We start from the raw sequence: 23168 nt of genomic DNA on the forward strand, positions 1-23168 counted from the left end.
AGCAGCTCTGTCGCCCTGGTGGTTGTTTCTCCAAGACCTTGCACAGTAGCTGGCACAGGAGACCTTCGCTTGCTGGTTAATTGGTAATTGGTCCACATTTTCCGCAGTAGCTCCACGTGAACAGTGCACGTCAGGTATGGTTGAATGTAGGTGATATAGTAAAATCCGCATCACAACAGCATTTCAGAACATTTCCAGGTCAGTTAAGCACTTCCAGCCAAATTTTTTACACTATGAACTTACTTTTAATTCCCTTCCAAGTGGAGTTCTTTCTCCTGGCTTTGGCCTGGCCCGGACCTGGCTGTTGCAGGCATTTGAGCAGTGAACAACAGATGGAAAATTTCTGTCTCTGTCACTCTGCTTTTCAAATAAATAAAATAAATAAAAATTTAGCAAAAAAATAAAAGGAAGCTTAACATGTTTCCACGTGCAGGACAGAAATTTTTTTTGCCAATTAAATGATAGTTATGAGATGTTATGCTTGGAACAAAGCTGTCCAATAGAAATGCCACATGAATTTAAATCCTGTATAAGTAGCCACATTAGGAAAAGTAAAAAGCAGTGCATGAACTTAGTTTTCATGATTTACTTAGCGCAGCATATCCGTAGTATTATCATCTCAACAGCTGATCCATGGAGCAGTCATTGAAGAGATCTTCCCTGTTGTGTTTTTCTTACCTGGCCTTTCAAATGCAGCCTGTGCCCTGCGCTCACAGGAGCGCTCCCCAATTTAATGGCTCAGCACCCACCTCGAGCTGGTAGGGATTCCAGACTTTCCTACTTATCCATGGTTTTAACTAGACTTAGTTTCTGCAGAGAAATCCCATTTGTGTTAGATAATACATACCTGATTTTAAAGGATTTAAGATGGTACATAAACTGAAACATAAACTGATGAAATGTTGGTAGTGATAAGTTGATTCTGCTTTGTTTCTGATTGGTAGTAATACTCTTCTTTTCTAAAAAAAAAAATTTAAAGGCAGCATTACAGAGAAAGATGGAGACACACACACACACACACTCTCAGAATCTTCCACCTGTTGGTGCATTCCCCAAATGGCCACAACAGCCATGATAAGCCAGGCCAGCAGTCAGAGCCTGGAATTCCTTTGGGTCTCCTGTGTGGGTGGCAGAGGTACAAGTACTTGGGACAGCCTCTGCTGCTTTCCCAGGAGCATTAGCAGGGAGCCAGATCCAAGTGGAGTAGCTGGGACTTGAACTGGTACCCTCTTGGGATGCTGGGTGACAGCTTAACCTGTGATGCCACAATGGCATCTCCAGTAATGCTCTTCCAAACCGATAAATGCGAATTGCTTGTATGCCTTTTGAAAATGTTTATTACTTACTTTGAGCTACTTGAAAGGCAGAGAGAGAAGATAAATTGATTTATTTCCATTTCCATTTGACTCCTCAAGTGCTTACAACAGCCAGGACTGGGCTAGGCCACAGCCAGAAGCGGGGAACTCAATCCATGTCTCCCACATAGGTAGCAGGGCCCCCAGCACTTGGTCATCGTCTGCTGCGTCCCAGGGTGTGCATTAGCAGGAAGCCGGAGTCAAAAGCAGGGGAATCAGGACTCAAACCAGCGCTCTGAAATGGGTGTGGATATCGCAGGCAGCAGCTTAACCCACTGCACAAGAACACCGGCGCAGCACGATGTTTTATATCCAGAGTGTAGCGTGCAAACACACTTCTTGTTTGCAAAGAACGGTAAGACAGTTTACTCAGAGAAAGCCGTAACACAAGGGCACTTAAAAAAAATCATGGAAAAATGGAATTCAAGCAGCCAGTATTGTGGTATAACAGGTTAAGCCCCTGTTTGGGATGCCCAAATCTCTCCCTGGAGCACTGGTTCCAGGCCTGGCTACTCTGTACTTCCAGGCCAGCCTCCTGTTAGTATTCCTGGGAGGTAGCACAGGATGGCCATGTCCTTGAATCCCTGCCCTGCACGTGCCTGGCTGCCACAGGCATTTGCAGAGTGAACCAGAGGATAGAAGATCAGTCTGCTTCTGTCTCTTGGTCTCTCCCCAGGTGTCATTATCTGTGTCACTCTGCCTTTCAAATAAATGAGTCCGTTAAAAAAAAAAAAAAAAAAAAAACAGAGTTAAAAGATAAGTTTGCTTTGGTGCAAAAATTTGAAATCCATGCTTGGTTTTTGTCACAATGCCCATTGCCCGTGAATTTTCTGGAGACCTCTCCTAGGTCTCTCCTAGGTCCAGCCAGGGTGGGCTGCCTGTCCCTCAGGTCCTGAACACGTGAAGATGAGCCTGCGGGGTCTCCTCCTGGCTTTGAGACTCGCTGATGCTGTGAATTCGACTTACTCCCTCTGACCCTGGGTCTGAAGAGAGGTTCAGATATCCCAGTATGACACAGGATAGCTTCCAAGAAACGGGAAACTTTTTTTCCCCGAGAAAAAGGAGAATTCCCGTTCTCGAGCATAACAGAGCATTGTGTTGGGGACTGATGGCACGAGGCAGAGGGCGCAGAGTTCACGCTGAACTCTCAGGGTGCAGACACCTTGACTTCCTTCCCCAGACCGCTGGGGTGCAGGTTCCGTGGGTGCACGGATGCTGCCTCACTGGGTATGGGCACCGCTGGTTTGATTCAGGGATGTTCCTGTGGTGCCCAGCAGCTGCACTGGGGCACGTTCCTCTAGTCTGTGTGGACCCTGGACTCAGGAGCTCCCCTGAGCTTGAAGGGCGCTGGGCAGCATGCAGGGGCAGAGCAGAGTGATGCACAGCTAAGAGCTCACAGGAGGCCAGCGCTGGCTCTGCACAGCACCTGTGTTGTAACTGCTTGCGTGGCAATGTCGTCCCACAGAGTCCACACCTGGGCTACTTAACATGACCCGGGAAGTAGAGAGCTGCCCAGCGCACTGTATTTGCTGTGGGTCCCTCCTGCCACACCCATCGCCCTAGTGGCCTGCTGATTCTGTCCGGTTTTCGTGGCCGCTTCCCCAGCGCACTCTGCCTGAAAGTGCTCAGCGGGAAGAGGAAAAGCACAGCTCAAAACGGTCAGCCTGCTCCCTTCCTGCCTTTGCTCTATAAAGCATGAAGCCATAAAGATGTCACGGAGTCATCCCATTCATTGTCCTTTAGTGGTCACCTCACAGCCAAAAGTTGAGTCACTGATAACACGCTCAGTGTAAGGCTTTTGTGACAAAGTGGAATTTGCTTTGGCTTCTCATCCTGATTGCAACCAAGAGCTGTCCTTTTTATTTTTGGCACGGAGGTGCTCCATGTCACATCTGTGAGCCCGGTCCCTACGTCTTGCCTGCCGTGGCATGAGTCAGTCAGTGTTCTCAGAACCTGGACTGACTTCCATTGTTCCTCTTAAAATAATGATCTCCCAGAGACAACTAGGGATAAGTTTTAAAAGTTGCATTTAGGGAAACGTATGAAAATATGCATATATCTTTCGCAGAATAGCGACCTGAAGCAGGACTGTCATTTTAACTAAACTTATTGTTAGTGAATGTGCGTATTGGTGTTTTTGGTTTTTTATTTTGTTTTTACTGGAGCAGATAGATTTTCTTCATGTTAAGAACTTGTGTGTGGCAGGCATTGTGGCACTGGGGTTAAACCTCCGCTTGGACACCTGCGTCCCATGTAGGAGTGCTGCCTTGAATCCTGGCTCTTCCACTTCCCATTGTTAGAGGCAGCAGATGGTGACTCAAGTGCTTGAGTTCCTGTCACCCTCACGGGAGCCCCGGGTGGAGCTCCAGGCTCCTGACTTTGGCTTGGCCCGATCCGGATGGTTGCAGGCAACTGGGGAGTGAATCAGTGGGTGGAAGATCGATCTCTCCTCTTCCCTTCCCTTCCCTTCTCCCTTCTCTCTTTCTTCTCTCTCCTCTCTTCTCTCTCCTCTCTCTCTCTCTTCTCTCTCTCTCTCTGCTTTTCAAATAGATAAAAACAAATAAATGAACCTTATTTTAAAAAGCAGGCAGTTTTTTAATAAAAAAGAGGAGTTGCCTGCTTTGCTGTGTTCTGAGCCCCCTGTTCGTCCCTGGACTTAAGATCTTGCCTTACTGCAGACATGGAATCAGAATAGATCGTGACAACTGAAATCAGAAAGTTACAGTAGGACAGGGGGCATTCGCTGTGGGTCAGACAGGGCCCATGTCCCTGGTAAGGCTGAATGGGGGACGTGCAGCCAGTCCCTGGACTGCTGTCTCTAGCCTTCCGGGTAGCCCTGGCCTCCTCTCTGTTCATAGCATCCTTTGAAAAACTAGTGTAGTTCTTTCCCCGGAGTAGTTATTTATGGAATCAGCCATTATGCAATGACAGGAGAATCAGTTAAACATAAACTTTTTTCTCTTTTTATGCATTACTTGACATCAAAAGCAAAAAGAGGTAAGTTGTCTATCAAACTGTAGGTCAACCTTATTTTCCTCAGTAGATGTATTCTGAATAGCTTTGCTTCGATTAAACTTCTGTGTGAATCTGGTACTTCTATGTCAGGAAGCTTGTCATTATAGAGCATTGTTCTTTCTTTGAAAAGTGAATGAACACCTTCTGTAAGCTTGGATTTTGAAAATTCCCGGTTTTTACACTCCGTGCCTTTGCTCTGACCCAGCGATGCGAGCACACGGCCTTTGGAAACATCTGCTTTTGTTTGGGGATGTCTGGCGTGTTTCCCCCAGAAATGTGAATTGCGTGTTATAATTATTTCTCCTTTTTAAAGCAACAGCAAAAAGCAAACACACTAAGAAACAACCGGCATTGGTGCAAGTCTGTGATTTCCAGACTCATCGGTTTACAGAAGAGAATACTGCACCTCTCGCAGCACTTCATCACAGGATTGCTTTTTTTTTCCGGAAAGGAAGAAATTATTAAATTAAATGTTAAATAAGACAATCAAACACATTTCAATGAGTTGTGTCTCACATTTTTTTCTGGTTTGGGATCTGGTTTGATCTTTGTGTAGTGGGCTCTCCTCGTTGTTGGTTTACCTTATTTGTCTTTGGTTCCTTTTTGATGAGTTAATGCTGATGTTGAAGAGGTCTGGCCAGGTGCTGTTGTTGCCTTGGCGTCCCAAGAGCAGCCTCGTCGCCTTGTGTGCCCCCGGGGCCAGCTGGCTTTGCTCTTGAATAGGTCATGGCTAAACCAACGGTTCCATTCTAGAAGGCGTCCAGTTGGAGAAAGAGCCTGGTAGTGACTGCCCTGTTGCCTCTTGGTGCCGCTGTAGTTTCATTTCCCGCTCATTCTCAATCTTTTTCTTCCTGCTTAGGCTGTTGATAGCACACGTGGTCAGGGTTGAATGGTAAAGCGCTCAGAAGCAGAGAGGCCGAGCACGCCAGCGGGCATGTTCACATTTCTGGTTTTTGAGATTTGCAATAAAGCACAAGTGTCTGGCTGTCGCTTTGGTCATGGGATGCTCACCCGTGTCACAACCAGGAGCCAGGTGAAGAAGCCTCTTCTCATCTGGAACCGCGGAAAAGCCTAAGCAGCTCCCTCGCTGCTTGTCTGCGCTGTGGAAGACGAGCTCCCGGCGGGCTGTGAAGTGCCCCACGTCCAGCTGCCGGCCGAGCGTGCGCGGCTGTGCCTGGGCGGATCGACATTCCCTGATGCGTTTCTGCAAGCCCGTGCGCCTGTTCTCCGGAGTGTGCAATAAACAGTGGTTATTGTTCTTGGCTATCCCGGGAATACACACAAAGTGAATCTGCTGTGTTAAACCCTGATGTAGCTATGGGGCTGCAGTGTGTGGTGATAGAAATTAGCCGGTCACAGCCCTGCGGAGGCTGAAAATGTCACACGGGCTTCTCGGCTGCCTTCACAGGCAGACGATACTGCCTGGCAACAAGGGATGAGAGAGCCAACTCTATGTGTTTGATTACAAGATGCTAAATGTTGTTCACGCTTTCATTTTACTGGTGTCACGGTACCATTCAATTCAACGTTAGAGTTTTAAATCTTCCTTAACTGCTGTTATTATTAATGTCAATGTTTCTATCTCATGCTGTCATTATGTTTCTTTACATAATATTGCTAATATTGCTATCTGAATATTTTTTTTTCCTAAATTCTGCCCTCTAGCTGGCTGTGTTTTCGGTTTATGCGTTTAGGAGTCCGTGGGACTACTTAAACGTTCATTAGTACAAAGAGGATGTATTTTGATGCTTCTTTCCATTAACTTTTCTGTTATTTCACTAACACATCATTTTGTAGATTTAGTGAGGAATAACTTAGTATTCACGGTATTCGGCACATCTTAAATGTTGGCGATTTAAATTATTTTCAAGATGTGTACATCAGAGTCTTATCAAAAAGAATAATTGATGACCCGGTATCTCTAACTTTAAAATCGGTATCAGGGTGTGCTTGCTCCTTCTTCCTCCCTTTGTTGGAAGCATGTTGTTATGGACAGGTGTGTCTAAATCGTAAGCTCCTCCTTCTTCACCAGGCGCCCAAACACTGGCCTGGAGGAAGTGCTAAGGGAGACCCAAGAGGCCCCTTGGGGAGGTGGAGCCAGCACATTTTGCACCACATGCAAATCCCCAGGCGAACTGCCTTGGGGAAGCCAAGAATTACCAGACAGGGTCCTGAGATCCCTCCAGGAGCTGAGTGGGGAGGCTGGGAGAGCAGTGGCCAGAGGCTGTGCAGGGGAGCTGAGGAGTTCAGGGGCAGCAGCGATTCCTCCCGGGGCGGTCAGGGCTAGCGGCTGCGGGAGACAGAGGAGAGTGTTTGACAGGAGTGCGGTGGGAGGGGTGCAGGCGCCAGGAAGCGAATCCAGCACACGGTCTGTTTTGCCTTTCTTGTTGCATTGCTGCCAATAGCATCCCCAGGCTTCTTGGAGCTGGAAACCTCGAGGTCACACCGACTCCCTCCTTTCCTTTCTCCCTCTTGTCCAGTAGACAGACCCTAGGCTGATAGTCATGCAAACCATGCAAGATTGGGATTTACTGTCCCCATTTGGCAGCTAGGGAAACTGAGGCTTGGAATGGTTAGGTCGCTTCTTCAGTGGCCCTCAGCTGCTGGCTGGTGGAGGTGGGATCTGCATGTAGGGTTGTCCCGCTGAGCTGGGGGAGAGAGGATAGCAAAGAAACCACTGCGGAAGCGGCAGGAGGCCGCGGTGTCCCCGTACCCTCCTTGCCGCAAATCCCACTTAGTGAAGAGTTTGGGAGAACACGGCTCGTTTCCCAGAAAGAGGGAAGCAGGACACGAAGGAGAACGGCTCTGTGCTTTGATCCCCTGCGTGGTGTGAATCCTCCCCAGCTTGATCCCTAGCTCTGAGCTCCTTATGCAGTCGCTTTCATAATTAAACGTTCTGACTTTTCTTACTGTTAACTTACCATCTGTCCTTACTGAAGACTTGGCGAACGCTAACTGTTTGTTCTAAGGAGGTGTCCAGCATGGTGTCCCTTTGAAGAGCGGCAGTGTCCTCGCCTGTGAGAGCAGTTGTTCAGACAGGCTTTTACACAGTCTTTGAGATAGTACGTCCACTTACCAAGGCTGATAACCGAGGGTCTCACCAAGAGGCCAGCGTGTTCTCTTTGGATCGTGAATTGTGTTTCTCCCATTTTGACATTATGAGGGGTCTGTAAAAAGATCACAGCGTGTGTGATGAAAAAACTGCCTGGATTCCGAATTTTTTTTGCACTACCCTGAAGTTACTTTTTCATTTCCATTTTTCCTGATTTTTTTTAAGTCCTTGCCTAGGAGTTCAGATGAGGGAGGAACACACACATCCTGGTCCCTGTCACTTTTCTTCTTAAAGCGGTGTTGCTGAGAGTCAGGGACTTTGGAAGGACAGGAAGAGATGGCAGGGGCAGGTGGGAGTCAGAGCGGACCCCTCAATGCATTTGCCTTTTTACCCAGTAGAAAAGAACAGACCAACGACCTTGAAGCTGACCTTAGGGAAATTTCTGGAAATGGATGGATTTTCTGTGTCTGATAAACGGGACAATTGGGAAAAGCAGAACGGCTCGTGCTGGACCACCCTAGTTCCCTGTCTCGTTCAACCAAGGGAGAGTGGTAACATCGTGTCCCTGAAGTTTGCCAGACTAACCAGCAGGTCTCTCTTAATACCCTTGAGACAGATGGAGAGATCAGTTCTAGACGATAGTATACTCGCTCAGATTCAAATCTGGGTAAATGACCTGTGCAGAGGTCCAGGTCCACTGATTGATATTCAGACAGCGAGAACTCTACTCAGCCTGGCCCTATCATTAGTTACTAACCTGAGTTAGGGATACCGCAGTCTCGGTGATCACATTTTCCGGTTTGAGAGAGAGACCTGGGAGAGGCAGTTAAATGGTAGATGACAGAGGAGGATCCAGCAGTGGCATTGGAGAGAAGAGATGAAATGAGCGAGGGATTAGCACAAAGGGGACGGATCACAGGCGTACCTGGAATTCTAAACAGCGGCCGTGCAGGATGGAGGCAGCATGACTCAGCACCGCCATCCGCCATGACTCAGCGCCGCCATCTGCGCACCAAGCAAACACAGCCTGCAGCAGTAGTGCGATGTCGCTGCTGCCAAAGCCGTGCTGGTTTCATGGACTTAGAGTTAGGATGTCTGACAGCAGACCAGACTGAGCCGTGCTGCTGTCCGCCAGCCGCGGCCTGCACATGTGGCTGCCCTCGGCACACCTGCTCCCCGGAAGGCTTCGCACCCCAGGGGGAGCCGAGGAAGCAGACGTGATACCTGCTAAGGAAGAACTTGGATTCTGTAGCCTTAAGAGCCCCTGGGGGACAGAGGGCAGCACCCAGCAGTTTGTGGTCCCAAGGGAGGGGAGGGCTGGTATGGAATATAGCATCTCAGAGAGGAGGGGGTGCCTTAGTTCTCAGGTCAGCAAAACAGAAGGGTAGGGTGTGGGCCTTGCAGTAGGAGACCACCTGCCACAAAGAAGGACTGCTCTGCCCCAGCACCAGACCCCCTGGAAGCCGCCAGCCCTGCCCTGTCCCCCAGCTGGGTGCGGCTCTGCATGTGAGCCTCACTCACGGGACCCTGAGCAGCTCCCACTGCTGCACGAGGCTGGTGCATGCTCCTGCTTCCTTGATTCCGTCCACACAAGATTCTCCCTGCTGTCCCAGCCAACCACACCGGGCTCTTGGATTCCTTCAGGCATTGGATTTTAGCTCATGGGCTAATTTCCTCAATTGCATGGAGTCATTTAGAAACAGCAGGAGGCTGAGAGCGAGCCGAGTGGCGAGCTTTTTCTCACTGCCAGTGAAATATGTGACCCTCAGCCACATTTGTTTAAAAACCGGATGGGATCCCATTCCCATACCCTTGGTTTTGTTTGGTGCCTTGGAGGCGTAGTTCAGTTTTGTTTCCTTGACTCTATGACCCTGATAATTCTGGGAGTCACTGGTGTCAGCTGGAGGGGCAGCCAGAGAACTGAGTAGAAAATGGGCCATTTCCTCTGAAAAGTCTATACTTAATCATTGTTCCACCCCCTTCATGTGCACGGTGGTCAGGGAGTAATCGAAGCAGTCGCAGTTTGAGCAGCGTGTCCTGTGATGCCAGGCTCTGTTCCTGGTGGGAGACACCATGGAAACGCCAGAGAAGTTAGCCTTACAATACACGCGAGACTCTGATACAGCCCCGGGTGCCAGAAGCTCTTCTTTTCCTCATCGTGGCAACAGTGGAAACAGAAACTGCAGAGTATCGCCAGGACCTACACCCGGTGGTTAACGTGGTGGAGAGATCGCATCCTGCTGGTCCAGCGAGCACTCTCCTCCACCGTGCCTGTGTTCTCGTCCACCTTCCTGTCCCTTGTCATCGGAAGCTGCCCTTCCTGTGTGCATCAGGACACACCTGCAGCCCGGAGGTGCCTTGTCCTGTTCCTGGGGCACTGACAATCTTTTGGGAGTGCTGTGACACTCTACAGGCCTTATGGTTGTAAGCTTACATGAATCCTGGCTATGGAAGGCCAGGATAATCCTAAACCCTTTAAGTTGATGATAAAATGTCTCAACTTAATTAATGGAGGCCACCAACTGTGGTTGCTAGGAAACAGTTTGGCTGACAGATTTGTCAGGTGCCAGCTCCAGTGTCATGCTCCCCAGGGAGTGTTCCCTGGCCACCTAGATGTAGATGAGCTTGGTTAGGCTTATTCTAATGTAATTTAGTTTCACTTCCCCTATCATAGCGATCAGCAAATGCCATCTCCACCTTAGTGAACTTCGTTAACTTACTTAATGGAATTCCTCTCTTTCTGCTCTGTACATTGGGATCAGAAAGACAGAATCCAAGGAGAACATGCATCTTCAGCGCCTGCACAGGGCACACCTGATGTCATAGTTGTCACCTCACATCACCATCGTCACCATCATCGTCATCTTCGTGCCGCTTTATTGTAATTGCTCATGGAGCGTGTCTGTCTGTCTCGGTCAGTCAGGAGCCGGCACTCGCCACATCTCAGGTCCCTCCTGCCACCCCATTCACCGTGTATGGGATCTGGAAGTGAGCAGGACTGGTGGGCTGTGGACCCTAGGAGGGCATGACAGCTGAGTCAGAGCAATAGTGTGGGTTCTTTTTGTTAGTTGAGTTTTTTCATCCACATTAGCTTATCTATGGAACTGGCTTTTTATTCCCCTAAGGGCAACGCTTAGATCAGTGCTTATGAATGACACATGCAAAAACCTGCGTAACTAGCCAGAGGCAGTGTTAGTTCTAAAGAAAGAGGCAGCAATGCCCACTCCAGATGTTAGCACATCTACTGCACACCAGAGTGAATGGCAGTACACCATAGTCCTCAGTGTCCCTATTTCATCACAAAGTGTGTTTTCAGTGAGCCACAGTCTGCCCTGGCAAAGCAAAGTATTTGTAAGATAAGTGAGAGGTGCAGAAAGACCTGTGCCATCGTTAGCCTTGGATTCTCAGCATCGCATTCCACAGAGCTTGGCCTCTGCTCAGGGGAAACCTCGCTGCCTGGCATTGCAGGTTTCTGTTTACATCATTTACCCAAGTCCACCGGCAGAGGGCAGCACATGCCTGCCTGGCTGGCGCCTGCTCAGAACAGTTGTGTGAATCAGTCCACGCATTCCTAAGTCACCATTCATATAGGCAGGGCGTTGGGAGAGGTCAAAGGAGCAGGCATCTAGAAAGACAAAGGAATGCCTCCCCTAAGGCTCTGAGTTTCTACAAAAGCAAACCATTGGAGCCAATCAAGGTGCAAAATGGGAAAAGAGAGTTCAAGGGAGAGAGCAGAATTCCCCAATCTGAGCAAATGAATGTGTTTCCGTGGAGATGCTGTTCCTGGAGAGGATGAGCCACTCAACAGGAAGCCTGCCTCCTGCTCCCGTCTGTAAGCAGGGCAGAGCGCGGAGAAGAGTCTGCTCCGTGATGGGGTTCTCGCACGTGCACCCGCACCGAGCCTGCCTCAGGCTGACTTCTAGTTTTATCACAGAGAGCTGCGGTGTGTTCCCCGCATCCGAGAAGCATCGGCCATTTTCATGTATGTCAGGATTCTGCAGTTCACTTGGCGGGTGTGTGACAACAGATTAGACTGGGTTTAGAAGAGATGACACTGAGACTATGCTCTTGTAAAGGTAGGATCTAGTAGAACCCCACAGCCCAAGGCCGTGGATCCAGAATTTGTGATCATTTGACTCAAACATGCAAGGAAAGGGATTTCCTTAGCAGACACATAGTCTACACAGTTAGCAACAGGAAATACATTGGTAAAGAATATTTTTTAAGTCTAACGTAGCTTTTTAACTTGCTTGCTAAAATCTTTCTGCAGAAATAATAACATGAATTTCTACCTCACTTCCTGGGTGTTTGTAGTACAGGCAGCCTGGTACAAACAAACTGCTCGTTGGCTGTGGTTAGAACCCCAGGCAGGCACACAGCCGCTCTCGGAGTCAATGATTACCATCTCCCATCAGTGAAGCGTGCAGTTCTGCTGGCTAGCACTTGGGTGACCTCCCATGAGTTACAGGATGTGACTTGGAAATGGTGAAAACAGAGCCAACTGGAGTTCCTGTCTCCATCAATCCAAGTTCCTAACAATTTACTGCATGATAAACATGCTAAGATTTCTGTTAACCAGTCTTGGGTTCAACCTATGAAATCCATTTTCAAGAAATTACAAAGGTGATTTCCTCGTGCAATATCCTTCCATTTGTCGTGGACAACTTGCCTTTCCCCATGTCCTGATGGGATTGACAGTGAATAGCAGATCATAGTGCTGAGCGAGGAGCCACCGGCATGTTCAAGTTCAGAACCCGAAGGTCTTTTGTTATTGCAACAGACCCTTTATTTTATATACTACCAGAGCACCAAATAGGAATGGCCACGTCTGTCCCAATGCACTGGAGAAATCTCGCTACTAATTTTATGTCACTAATTGTGTAACGCTGCTTTCAATTAAGAAAGAACAAAGGCCTGTCTCTTCTTACTGGCAGCACTGGGGCTGGGGCCAGGGATCCTCAGGAAGCTGTTTCCGGGTGATGCACATTCCTCACTAAATCTCGCCGCAGCGCTCTAGTTCTCGTTACTAACACCTTGCTGTGCCGTCTCTTTGTACCCATGCCTAATTTATCAGTTTCTTGTAGATTGTCAGCAGCCTGCTCCCTCCGTACCGCCACAGTGCTCACAAGTAGCTGGGAGGACAGACTGCCCGACGGTCAGGTAAACACACACCTCCTTTCTCTCTGCGCCCAGCTGCATGCCGCCTCCTGGGACCCCAGGCTCCTCTCCCCAGCACCGCACTTAGACTGTCCTCTGTTGGGGTTCTGGAGCGGGCTGCCCACACACATACGGGGCCGCTGGAGTCCGTGGGTCTCCAATGGGAAGAGTAGGGAGCTAGTGTGCATCTGAGTGAGGACATAACTTGGTCAGTGCGGTGCCTCATTCCTTTCCAAAATACAAAACCTGGCGTCTGACACCTGTCGTTCACCCTTCAAATATACTTCTCTGGCGAACAGACGGGAGGGTGGCCAGGAAGGAGTGTCTCCCATGGGTGTCTCTCTGCCCGCTGTCCTCCTCGTGCCTGTACTTCTGTGGCAGGAAGGTCCTTTGCTAACACACTAACGCCTCTCTCTGACCGTGGCTGGCTGTAGAGCTGTTTGAGCTGTGTACGTAATCGTGACTCTCACTGTCCAACCTCGCCACAGCGGGAGTCTGCACTCGTGGTGCTTGTGAACACAGGCCCTTAACCCAAAGCCGGTTCTCCACAGAGCACCTGCAGGCTCCCCTGGGGCCCGGGGCAGTGCCCTGGTCGGGTGACACGTGTTGGAGGCAGACTGATTGCGTTAGGCAGCTCGGAGTCTGGTTGCTCGGCTGTGCATCGAACTTGTGGCACGCACCGGGTGTGCAGGCTTGCAAAGTCGCCCTTGCAGCCCTTGCACTTAGAAAGTGAGGGTGAGGGTCCGTTCCTGGGGAAGTTCAGAGAGGTGCGGGTGCCTGACGTTCAGAACGTGTCTTCCCGGACCTCTGATGTGCTGGGCAGAGTGGACAAGGCCACCGCTGTTGAAGTGTGTCTAGCAGACAGCTGTGAACCGGAAGACCGGGAGGAAACTTTGTAACTTGAATCGTATTTCTTTCCTGAGAACCAGTTTGACTAGAGAGTTGTGTGCCTGGCTCCATGCCTAGTGAGCGCACTCAGTTAAGTTCCTTGCCACCTGCACAGGGATGATGTACCGTAAAGAAAGCAGCCAGTGGGCTGGGCATAGGATGCTGTGGTTAGGATACTGCTTGGGATGCCCTCATCTCGTACCGGAGGGCCTGGGTTCGAGTCTCGACTCTGCTTCCAGTGCCAGCTTCCTGATGAAGTGTACCCTTAGAGGGAACAGGTGCTGACTCAAGTGCTTGGGTCATTCATCCACGTGGAAGACCTGGATTGAGTTCTGGGCTCCTTGCTGTGGCCTGGCCCAATCCGTTATTATGGACATTTGGCACGTGAACCAGCAGATGCAAGATCTGTCTCTGTCTTTGTCTCTGTCTCTTCCCCCCTCCCCCTCTCCCCCTTCTCTCTTCCTTCTTTCAAATAAAATGAAAATAAATAAAAATTTTAAGAAAGAAAAGCAAATGAATTGATGGTGACTGTTCCTGGTGTCTCCCAGCGTGCACACTGCACGGCCCAGAGTGGCTGCCACTGCTCCTCGCTGAGGCACAGGCAGCATCCTGAAGAGGGGCCGTGTCAGAGCCGCTGGGAGTGGGCCTGGCTCCCTTCCTGCCAGTGCCTTCACTGCCCTTTTGCTCCTTCCTGGCAGAGAAGTTCTCTCCTAGACAACGAGTGGACTCGTAGCTGGCCCAGACGAGGGCTCGCCTCTTTGCACGCATATATCGCCGCCAGCCCCCGTTAGGCAGGCACAGCTATACGCCGTGTGACAGTGCCGAAACCTGGGTCTGGGGAGGTGAAGCAGCCAGTTCAGGGCCTCACACGAGGCTGCACTGGGGCCAGCGACTGTGACCGCACAGCCACATAGCAGAGCAGAGCGTCCCACAGGGTCCCGGCCACTCTGCTGCAGATGTGGGCATCCTAAATGTCTTAGGCCAACAGCTACTCAAAGAAATAGTTCTTTATTTTTTAAAAAAGATTTATGTATTTACTCGAAAGGCAGAGTTACAGAGAGATATGGATCTTCTGTCTGCTGGTTCACTCCTCAGATGGCTGCAGCAGCCTACGCCAGGAACCAGGAGCTCCATCTAGTCTCCTACATGTGTGTAATGTGCTGTGCTTGCTTATATACATGTATGTAACATGCTTTCCCAGGCACATTGCAGCTGGGGCTGGGCCAGGCAAAAGCCAGGAGCCTGAAGCTTCTTGTGGGTCTCCCATGTAGGTCGCAGGGGCTCAGGCACTGGGGCCATCTTCCACTGCTGTCCCAGGGACTTTGGCAGTGAGCTGGATCGTAAATAGAGCAGCTGGGTCTTGTACTGATGCTTATATTGGATGCCAGGATCACAAGCAGTAGCTTACCCCATTTTGCCACAATTGCACTTTTTAAAAACATTTATTTACTTATTTATTTTCATGTACTTGAAAGGCAAAGCAGCAAAGAAAATTAGAGGGAGCTCCTCCATCTCCTGGCTCACTTCCCAAATACCTGCAGTAGCTGGGGCTGGGCCAGGCCACAGCCAGGAGCTGGAAACGCCATCTGGGTCTCCCTTGTGGGTGGCAGGGGCCCAAGCGTTGAGCCATTGTCTGCTGCCTCCCAGGGTGCACCAGCAGAAAGCTGGATTGGAAGTGAAGGAGCCAGGACTGAAACCCAGGCACTCCACTATGGGATATGAACACCCCAGGTTGTGGATGAATCCACTGTGCCACGTCACCCACTCGTAATAATAGGTTTCTTACAGATTGCCAGTACATAGTATGCACAATAGGATTGCACTTTATACAAGTTAAAATGGTAAAACTATGCTATAAAACAGAACTCTGACTTTGAGAAATCTGGAATAGTGAAACCAAATTTAAATCATCACTAATGACGTAAAGCCAAGGTGTTGGGTCTGGCAAGCCACCACCTGAGTCCCGGCTCCGAGGACACCTGCCAGACGGTCATGCTGGAACCTTTGTCCTCCTTTATCAAGAACAGCCTTGAGGGGTGGGTGTTGTAGCATCAGGTTAAGCTGCCACTTGAGTTCTTGCATCCCATATCACAGTGCCTAGTTCAAGGCTGGGCTGCTCCACTTCCCATCCAGCTTCCTGTTAATGCCCCTGGGAGGCAGCAGATGACTGAAGTACTTGAGTCCCTGCCACCCATGTCACAGACAGATGGAGCTCCTGGTCCCTGCCTTTGCCTGGTTCAATTCCAGCTGTGAAAGGCATTTTGAGAGTGAACCACTGAATGGAAAATATTCCCCACCCCATCTTTCTGTTGTTCTGCCTTTCAAACAAACAAACAAACAAACAAAACTCCTCTTCCTCCCCTATGAGGTAGAAAAAGAAACAGAGAGAATCTGAGTACTGAATTACACAAGGTCAGCAGGGTGCACCCTGCACAAAGTGCGCGCTCCACCACATTGGCTGTAACTAAAGTCCTGCAGATTCATAGACTGTGGGGGAGTTTGTGGTGCAGCTCCCCTGGCTCCCCAGCCACCCAGCCACAGGAGACTCAGGGGTACCTTTTTTTCTTTTCTTTGAAATAATATTTATTTGCCTTTTTTGAAAATATCATTTATTTTATTTGAAAAGCAGAGCTACAGAGAGAGGGAGAGAAGAAAGAGAGAGACCTGCCATCCATTGATTCACTCCACAAATAGCCCCAACAGCCAAGGCTGGGCCACGCCAAAGCCAGGAGCCAGGAGCTTCTTCCGGGTCTCCCACACAGGTGCAGGGGCCCAAGGACTTGGGCCATCTTCGACTGCTGTCCCAGGCCATAGCAGAGAGCTGGATCAGAAGTAGAGCAGCTGGGACTTGAACTGGTGACCACATGGGATGCCAGCGTTGTAGACTGCAGCTTAACCAACTATACCACAGTGCCACCCCTTATTTATTTACTTTTCTTGAATTCTTTTTTAAAAAATTTATTTTATTTATTTGAAAAACAGAGTTCTAGAGAGAGGTAGAAACAGAGAAAGAGAGAGATCTTCCATCTGCTGGTTCACTCCACCAATGGCCACAATGGCCAGGGCTGGGGCAAACTGAAACCAGGAGCCCAGGGCTTCTTCTAGGTCTCCCATGTGGGTGCAGGGGCCCAAGAACTTGGGTCATCCTCTGCTGCTTTCTCAGGGACATTGGCAGGGAGCTGGATTAGAGGAGGACTCAAACCGGTGCCCATACGGGATGCCAGTGCTGCAGGCCAGGGCTTTAACCTTAATGTCTGTGACTTTTTAAATGACAAAACCTTGCAGCATTTTCATGTTAATCCTTTATTTAAAAAAAAAAAAAGATTTTTATTTATTTGAAAGGCAGGGGAAGGGCCGGAGCTGTGGCGCAGCAGGTTAACGCCCTGGCCTCAAGCGCCGGCATCCCATATGGGCGCCGATTTGAGACCCAGCTGCTCCTCTTCCCATCCAGCTCTCTGCGATGGCCTGGGAAAGCAGTAGAAGATGGCCCAGGTCCTTGGGCCCCAGCACCCACGTGGGAGACTTGGGTGGAGTTCTAGGCTCCTGGCTTCAGCCTGACTCAGCCCTGACAGTTGCGATCATTTGGGGAGTGAACCAGCGCATGGAAGATGCTCATTCTCTCTCTCGCGCGCTCTCTCTGTCTCTGTCTCTGTCTCTCCCCCCCCTCCCCACCTTTCAAATAAATAAATGTTTTAAAAAAATATGTTCTTCAATAAAAAAAAATCTTCGTGGGGGATTTCCTCACCGCTAGTCGCATTGAAAATAATCTGAATCCAGATGTGCAGTTCTGTCCTAGGACACTCAGTGATTTTCTTCCTCATTCATCAGCGTTATTTGTGAAGACCCTCAGGAGCCTGGGTGTGATACAGTCAAGCTGGAGGCTCTTGGGATGGACCTTTGGCCTGGTGGTTAAGACATCTGCATCCCGAATGGAGCGCCTGTGCTCAGTTCTTAGCTCTGGCTCTGGACTCCAGCTTCCTGGGGAGGCCGCAGGGACAGCGCACATACGTGGTCCACGCCACTCCACAGGGCAGTCCTTGATGGGGCTCCCAGCATCCTGCTGCAGCCTGGCCGGGCCCTGGCAGGTGTGGGCATTTGAGAAGTGAATCAGTGGATGGGCACTCTCTCACTTTGTCTGTTCCTTTCTCAAATAAGTAAAATTTAAAATGGAGGCTTGAGACTGGCATTTTTGCCTAGTGGGTTAAGCCTCCTCTTGTAACACTGGCATCTCCTTTGGGTGCCAGTTTGTGTGCCAGCTGCTCTACTTCCGAGCCAGCTCCCTGCTAATGTGCCTGGCAAAGGTGACCCAAGTGCTTGGGCTCCTGTACACACATGGATGACCTGGGTGAAACTCTAGGCCTGGCCCAGCCCTAGCTATTGCAGCCATTTGGAGAGTGAACCAGTGGTTGGAAGATCTCCCTCTCTTTGTTTCTCCTTCTCTCTCAATAACTGTTTATTTACTAAATAAATAAATCTGGGCTGGGTCAGACCAAAGCCATGAGCCAGGAGCTTCATCCATATCTCTCACATAGATGCACAGGCCCAAACACTTGGGCCATCTTCCGCTGCTTTCCCAAGCCATTAACAGGGAGCTGGATTAGAAGCGGAGCAGCTGGGACTTGAACCAGCGCCCATGTGGGATGCCAGCACTGCAGGCGGCAGCTTAACACACTGCACCACCTATCCCCCTTCAGTCACTTTTACACCACCAAGCAAAAATAAGCAGGGAGGGGCCGGCACAGTGGCTGTTGTGGCCATTTGGGGAGTGAACCAGTGGATGGAAGCCCCCTCTCTCTGTAACTCTACATCTGAAATAAACAAATAAAGTCTTAGAAGAAAAAGCCCAACAGGGAGCACCTGCCTTCCACAGGAAGTTGAATATCCTGCAGAATCTGGATGAGGCAGAGAACTGGAGTCCTCCCATCTCTGAGGCACTGGCAGCATCTGCAGGAGCCCCTTAGGAATGTAGCGTCTCGGCCGGTGCCACGGCTCACTAGGCTAATCCTCCGCCTGCGGCGCCGGCACACCGGGTTCTAGTCCCGGTTGGGGCGCCGGATTCTGTCTCGGTTGCCCCTCTTCCAGGCCAGCTCTCTGCTGTGGCCCAGGAAGGCAGTGGAGGATGGCCCAAGTCCTTGGGCCCTGCCTGCACCCAAGGGAGACCAGGAGAAGCACCTGGCTCCTGCCTTCAGATTAGCGCAGTGTGCCAGCCGCAGCATGCCAGCCGCGGCGGCCATTGGAGGGTGAACCAATGGCAAAGGAAGACCTTTCTCTCTGTCTCTCTCTCTCACTGTCCACTCTGCCTGTAAGAAAAAAAAAAAAAAAAAAAAAAAAAAAGGAACGTAGCGTCTCAGTCCTACACTTACTGTATCAGACATCTTTGTCAGGAAGAGCCGCTTCAGGGGAAGCATCCATAGGGCTCTTCCCTAACACATTTCATGTTTCTTCTTAGAGCTTTTTATTTATTGTTGTTATTTATTGTTGTTACTGATTTGTTTGGTAGGCAGAAAGAGAGAATGCTCCCATCATCCAGTTTATACCCCAGCTGCCTACAATTCCCCAGGCTGGGCAAGGCCAAAGCTCAGATCTAGAGTTCAATCCAGGTTTCCCACATGCGTGGCAGGCACCCTAGGACTTGAGCCATCACCACCGCCTCCGGGATCTGCATAGCAGGAAGCTGGAGTCAGAACCAGGTGTCCTGGCTCTGTGTCCCCGCAGGTGGGGGACACGGGCGAGCTAATTGCCACACCTCGTGCACCAGTTTTGTTTCCAGTGTCTGGTTTTGCAGTGCCGCAGGTATCCCGGCATGCTTTAGACGGGGACCGTGCTCTGGGCAGAATTTCCAATCGCGTCGCTGAACTTGGCGCAACTGTAGCTGTCTGAACCTTGCAGGCGTGCCTGGCCGCTGGCCCCTCGCTCACGGCTTTGTTTCTCCTTTCCAGTCCTGACGCAGCCGTCCCCGAGGAGCAGCCGCCGTGCAGCTCCCAGTGCGCCCCCCTCCACTGTCTGTCCAAGCCTCCTTACCCCTAGTCTGCATCTCCCGTGGACGAGCGCCTGGGGTGAAAGCCTGGTGGCCGCACGCAGGACACTGCCCACGGTCCAGCGGATAGCTGCTTCTCACTTGTTAGACGTGCGATCGGATGGATGCCCATCGTGTGGAAGACGGAGAAGGTCGAGCCGAAGCACAGACCCTGGAGTGACAACATCTCGTGGTTTCTCTAGGTCACACGTACACTTCTGCCATCGAACGAATACAGTTCAGTTACAAGACACAACACAAGTAGGACACAGGAAACACGTATGTCAGACTGCTGACTTGGCCTCCGTAGCATGAGAGAGACCCGCGACCACGTCGCACGCCTGTACTGGGACGTCATCTTTCCTCACTCCAGATTTGGCTGTAGAAGTTGATTCCAGTAGTTTTCGTCTTGCATATTTATTTTGTACTTTCTCTGCTCTGTGTTTTATGTCTATAAAAATAACTTGGGCGAGAGGCGAATTTAATTCATTCATTTTCAAGGAAGCATCATCTACTCAGTTATGTCTGAGTTTTGAGTTAGCTTGAACCTGGAATTGGCTGGATGGGGGTCCGTGTCTTGCACAAGATGAGAAGTGAGGTGCATCCGAATGGTAACAATACCTGTATTTTGCTGCTACGCTGATGTTGTTTGTGCACTTATTTCCTAATCAGTAGCTCATTAACTGCTGGTTTTTTTTTTTTTTATTTTAAACTAGAGTTCTTCACTGAACATTATTAAGTAAATCTAAGAGAGAGACTAAGTTATGATTCATTGACTTATTCGAGTTTTCAATTTTTTTGACTTTTTAATGCAATTAAGTAGATGTACTGGTGCTGCCCCTGTGTGTGTGCGTATGTGTGCGTGCGTGCGTGTGTGTGTGTCTGGATGTCAAAGAAGGCTAAAGAACTTGAAGGGAAAACATGGTGTAGTTAGTGACCTGAATTTTTTTTTACTCCTCCCATACTCCCAAATTTAGGGTTCTACCATGCATCTTTCCTGCTAAAAATTATCAAGTATAGATGCAAACGTACACAGATAGGTAGATACGAGTTAGCCGTTGACTGATTACCCAGAAAGTGTTCAGATCTTGATTCAAATGGTATGTTTTGTTGTTGCATTTTTTTCATAGTGAATCTTCCTTGCCAAAAAGAAGAGATAATAACCCTTAGCTCACTGTCTACCTTTGACAAACACTCAGGTGCCTACAGCCCTTGTTGTATTGAAATAACAGCTGTTCCTGATGCATTCACAGATTCTGCTGGGTGCGTGTGTGACTCGGTTTAAGGCAGTGGCTGTTCATGGTGAAGTTTATTTTGCTCCTAACTGACAGACAAGGAAGGCGGCTTGTTGCGCTGAAAGGCCTAACACTTTCGGGCTTCTTAACTCTCAAGGGCTTCCCCAGTGGCTGCTAGTGCTGAGTGCTTGCTTTCCGGTTGCCTTAACATATTTAGAACCATAAAGGTTTTACCACTTTCCACGGAACTTCTCTTGGAAACGCAAAACCATCCTGACTGTTCACACGGGGGAGTTCACACTGTAGACCTAACAGCAGGGCGCGGGCTCTCCGGGGTAGGTGGCCCCGGGAGGCCAAGGGTAAGTCGGGACGCACTGGACAGGCGACTTGGATCAGCCACAGGCCCGCTAAATGCTGGTCACTGTTACCAAAGCAACCAAGAAGTGCTGCAGTTAGAGGGTGCAGCTGGGAGTACGCAGTTGAGAACCTCACGCGAACAGGGATTCAGGCGAACGAGCCGAAACAGAAACAAAACCAGTCTTTGTCCCGTGCTGCTCCCCGCAGCCCGGCTGCCTGCTCTGTGCTACCTGCACTGCCCTGCTGCCGGCCCCGTACCCGCCCGTGAGACGGTGCGGCCCGAGCCCGAGCCCCGCTAGGGAAGCTCGTCTCTGTCTCCACTGTTTCTTTTTCTTTTTCCCTTTTTCAAGCACCATGTGTTCAGACGTGAGAAGGGACGTAGCTGCTAGGTTGACTTTTCATAAACACTCGTGGTGCCTGAGGGAGAACATGCCTTTTTGAGAAGTACCTCAGAACATCCTCTCAGACTTGTTCCGTGGGCCTGCAGGGCTGTCTGCCCGTCCTCAGCATGCTGGTGTGCTCCTGTTCCCGTACTGTGGATCGGCGGCCCACAAAAAGCCAGGTCGTTACAGAACCTTTCATTTCTTTCAGTGCAAAACTTCCCATTAAGAATAGTATGGTCTGGTGATATCTCAGATCTTCACGGAATGGAAAATGCTTTAGTTTTCTGAAAATCTTAAGTTTAGCAAAACTTCACCAAGATCCAGAAACGTGGCAATACAGTTCTCATTTTCAGCACAAAAGTGGGTGACAGCCTCCGCAGGAGACAATATACTGGGCATTTCCATCGTGGCGTCAGTTAGTAGCTAAAACAGAGTGGTAGCTGTGTTTGTTTATAAACCTTTAAAGTGAATAGGTCTGTGTGGTAGTGACCAAAATCAGTACCTGCAAAGGTAACCTCAGGATTCAAAAGGAAACTGAAAAACAGAAGAACTAGTGGAAATCAGAAGCAGTGAACCTCAGACTAATTGGAGGCATCCCCCCGGGAAGAAATGCAGACTGCCGAACTAAGACTGAATGACCGGCTAACCGGGCAGACACAATGAACGCAGGTTAAAAGTAACTCGTGGTTAGCTAAGGAATCAGGTAGTTTTTTAAAGTAAGCACAATTGTAATACTGAAAAGAATAGCTCCTATGTAGAAACACTTTCCTAACGAGGACTTTTCTTAAATGGGACTAGAAGGGACCAGTCACCTGCCGTGGCCCGGAGCGTGACGGACCTTGGTTTAACCGCAGTGAACTCCGGATTCTCCAGACCCCTTTTATGATCCAGTTCTAGACTGCAGTGAAAGGGATTTGGGGAACTGAGAAAACCAAGTCATTCAATGACTGCGAAAGGACCTGTTTAGAAATTACACTGTACTTAGCCTAACAAGAAAAGGTCCAGCAGTGATCTTCAAGAAAAGAGAATTTAGTGAGTGATGCATACGAGCTAAAGGTATCACCTCTGAGACCAGAGTAAGAAAGGCTTCGTGTGTAGGATTTACATTAACTCTAGGAAAAAGATATTTAGGAATGGAAAATTAATCATTGAAGTCCATAACCAAAAGGAAGGTTTTAAGTTGAGTATTTGGTATTTAGTAAGCAGTAAGTGGTAAGATATCTTACAATAGTGTAATTCTGGGAGTCCACGATCTTGTGACCCTTTTCTTTTAAAATTTAAAATACATTGAAGTTTTACTGGCTAGTCATAAAAGAGTTTATCCTTTGACAGTAGGATAGCAATCTTAATTTTTGCAAGATACATGGTTCAAAAAAGTTGATTTTTTTGCAGCTGTATTTCATAATATTTTCAGAGTTGTCCAGAATGTAGTGATTTTGCTATTAAAAAAAAAAAAACAAACCTCAATTGTCAAAGTCTGGAAACCCAAATTTCTTGGGACTAGTCCAGAAATAGAAGGTATGCAACCCCTTAGGTGGAGGAAATGCTTCTCACATTTTATCTTTTCTTAAAAGGATCTTCAGTCTGCAACATTGGCTTTCTCCGTGCTGTGGAGAATATTCTATGAAAGATAAATTATTCTGTATCAAACAAGTACGGCACATTGGTCCAGTAAACTAAGGATGTGGAAATTTCTTAATCTGCTGTTTA

At 49.2% G+C, this 23168-nt stretch overlaps 1 protein-coding gene across 3 annotated transcripts in view; it reads left to right on the forward strand.

The window, feature by feature from the left end:
• BICD1 (BICD cargo adaptor 1) overlaps positions 1–22478 on the forward strand; it is a 220734-nt gene extending 198256 nt beyond the window's left edge. For 2 of the 3 annotated variants that reach the window (XM_062195050.1, XM_062195049.1), the window contains one exon: positions 19407–22478. In XM_062195050.1, coding sequence (XP_062051034.1) covers positions 19407–19798 — 392 coding nt within the window. In that variant the 3' untranslated portion in view covers positions 19799–22478. Of the gene's footprint in view, positions 1–4343; positions 4353–12506; positions 12583–19406 lie in introns of all 3 variants that reach the window. The other variant, XM_062195051.1, reaches the window with a different exon arrangement.
• The last annotated feature ends 690 nt before the right edge of the window (positions 22479–23168 follow it).

The sequence above is a fragment of the Lepus europaeus genome, chromosome 6 (genome assembly GCF_033115175.1).
Source record: "Lepus europaeus isolate LE1 chromosome 6, mLepTim1.pri, whole genome shotgun sequence".
In the NCBI taxonomy this organism is placed as follows: domain Eukaryota; kingdom Metazoa; phylum Chordata; class Mammalia; order Lagomorpha; family Leporidae; genus Lepus; species Lepus europaeus.